This window comes from Entelurus aequoreus, linkage group LG02 (assembly GCF_033978785.1).
Source record: "Entelurus aequoreus isolate RoL-2023_Sb linkage group LG02, RoL_Eaeq_v1.1, whole genome shotgun sequence".
NCBI lineage: Eukaryota > Metazoa > Chordata > Actinopteri > Syngnathiformes > Syngnathidae > Entelurus > Entelurus aequoreus.
Genome location: NC_084732.1, coordinates 6,074,850 through 6,077,349, shown reverse-complemented (window position 1 = coordinate 6,077,349; position 2,500 = coordinate 6,074,850). Strand labels below are relative to the sequence as shown.

General features: G+C 35.0%; 1 protein-coding gene across 1 annotated transcript in view; it reads left to right on the top strand.

The window, feature by feature from the left end:
- kif13ba (kinesin family member 13Ba) overlaps window positions 1-2,500 on the top strand; it is a 174,917-nt gene that overhangs the window by 161,055 nt on the left and 11,362 nt on the right. Inside the window, exons 27-28 of the mRNA XM_062020844.1 lie at window positions 803-929; window positions 1,016-1,071. Of these exons, the coding sequence (XP_061876828.1) occupies window positions 803-929; window positions 1,016-1,071 (183 nt within the window). The remainder of the gene's footprint in view (window positions 1-802; window positions 930-1,015; window positions 1,072-2,500) is intronic.

Genomic DNA, 2,500 nt, shown 5'->3' with positions numbered 1-2,500 from the left:
TTTGATGAAGCTTTGTGTCTATCTACCACCTCTGTTTCACTTTATGTTGCTGGTAAATAATATGGTTGTAGTAGTAGGCTAAAGTTAAATTATTTAGTATGCACTAATTAAAGGGGCAGAGCTTTAAGAGACATTTTAGCTGTTATATTTTTATAAGATATATTTTTTGTAAGAACCACAATTAATAAATATATTTCAGTGAATAACTTATTGTTCAAATCTGTATATAAATATGTACATAAAGTGTTGTAATTATATTGTAAAATGGATGGATGGATGGACGTTTAAAACAAAACTGTTATTATTAATTAGTAAGTATACATTTTTTGAGCCTTTTTAGAGAAAATCATATCATTGTAGGAAATTATGCAAATTACTCTATGATGTCATGGTGACCACGCCCATAGTCACGCCCCCACCGCCACAGGTATCTTGGCAGTTTATGGGAAACACTGTTAGTACTGGTGTCGATCCATAGTTACCAGTAATTGGTACCCGGTTGGTTTAAATGTGAAATGTACTTTACCCTATACAGTATTGTTCTTACAGAATGTGCATCACTTTTTGTTAATGTCTTCATGCTGGAAAATGTTGAGACAATTGACTTTGGAGACAGCACTCTTTGCTGGTGCCATTAAGCCATTTTCTCCTCACAAAAGTATTGTTTTACAATTGAAAACAGAGGAAAAAAAACCTGTAAATATGCTGTCTGCTAGCTAATGGAAGTTTTTAATTGGAGACACAATCCAGGCAGGGAGAGTCCCATGTGTGTCACAGTTGGAATTGTCCATTGTGCCTGCAGAAAAAAGCGAGGACGACATGGAGAGAGAGGCGCAGCTGCTGGAGTGGCGCCTGACTCTGACAGAAGAGCGCAATGCGGTCATGGTGCCCTCTGCTGGTAGCGGCATTCCCGGCGCGCCTGCAGAATGGTTTGTTGTTTTTTTTTGCTAGTCCTCTTCTGTTTTTCTCCTGACCAAGTCATGTTGATGCACTGTCGTCACGTGTTTGTCCACAGGGTTCCTCTTCCGGGCATGGAGACTCACATTCCGGTCCTCTTCCTGAACCTCAAACGTACGTAACATGAATCGGTCGAATCGCGGAAAAATAAGAAAAGTCACCTGGCAGTTTTTTAGATTTTTTTCCAACCGTAAAAAGTCAGTGTTCAAAAACAAGAACAAAAATACAAAAATGAGGGGTATTTTACTTGAACTAAGCAAAATTATCTGCCAATAGAACAAGCAAATTTGGCTTGTCAAGACTTTCCAAAACAAGTCAAATTAGCTAACCTCAATGAACCCAAAAATACCTTAAAATAAGTATATTCTCACTAATAACAAGTGCACTTTTCTTGGTAGAAAATACCATAACAATGCAATCCAATTCCAAAAGCAAACCCGACCCAGAAGTGCAATAAACAGAGCAATTGAGAGGAGACACAAACACCACACAGAACAAACCAAAAGTAGGGAAACAAAAATGAATATTATCGACAACAGTATCAATATTTGTTACAATTTCAACATAGCAGTGATTAAAAATCCCTCATTGACATTATCATTAGACATTTATAAAAAGGACAATAGTGTCACAGTGGCTTACACTTGCATCGCATCTCATAAGCTTGACAACACACTGTGTCCAATATTTTCACAAAGATAAAATAAGTCATATTTTTGGTTTATTTAATAGTTCAAACAAATGTACATTATTGCAATCAGTTGATAAAACATTGTCCTTTACAATTATAATATAATTATAAATATATAATTATAATTATATATTTACTCTGCTTGCATGTCAGCAGACTGCTGAAATCTATGTATTGAATGAATAGAGAATCCTTTTGAATCGGGACAAAATAGTTTTTGAATCGAGAATCGTGTTGAATTGAAAAAAAAATCGATTTTGAATCGAATCGTGACCCCAAGAATTGATATTGAATCGAATCGTGGTACACCCATAAATTCACAGCCCTATTGTTTAGAGTGATGAATGAAGAATCCGTACGAGTAAAAACGCTATGGACGGCTAGAAAACGGAACGGCACATCTACTTCCTGTTCAAAGCTCTGAACAGAAGGTCAATGCAGCGCCTGCCATAGAAAAAACAATGACACACCTTTTCTGTGTCTTTGCTTGGTTTTTTTAATTATTATTTGCATTATGGCTGTCAGCGAAGAAAAATCCATAAATTAGCCGCACCGTTTTCAAAGTGTCGGAAATAAGTATTAGAAGTAGAAATAATTTGTGGTATGAAGTAATTGTTCAATTATTTTCTACGGAGCCCCTAAAGGGACATAGGGGAAATTTTATTTTTTATAATTTTTTTTTATTTTTATATTTTTTTTTAGACATGTATCCCGTGCGCACGAGAAAGTTTCTCGTGCGCACGAGAAACTTTTTATAAAGTTATAAAAAAAAAAAAATACATGTATCTCGTGCGCACGAGATTAATGTCTAAAAAAAAAATAATTTATTTTTTTATTTTTATAACTTTATAA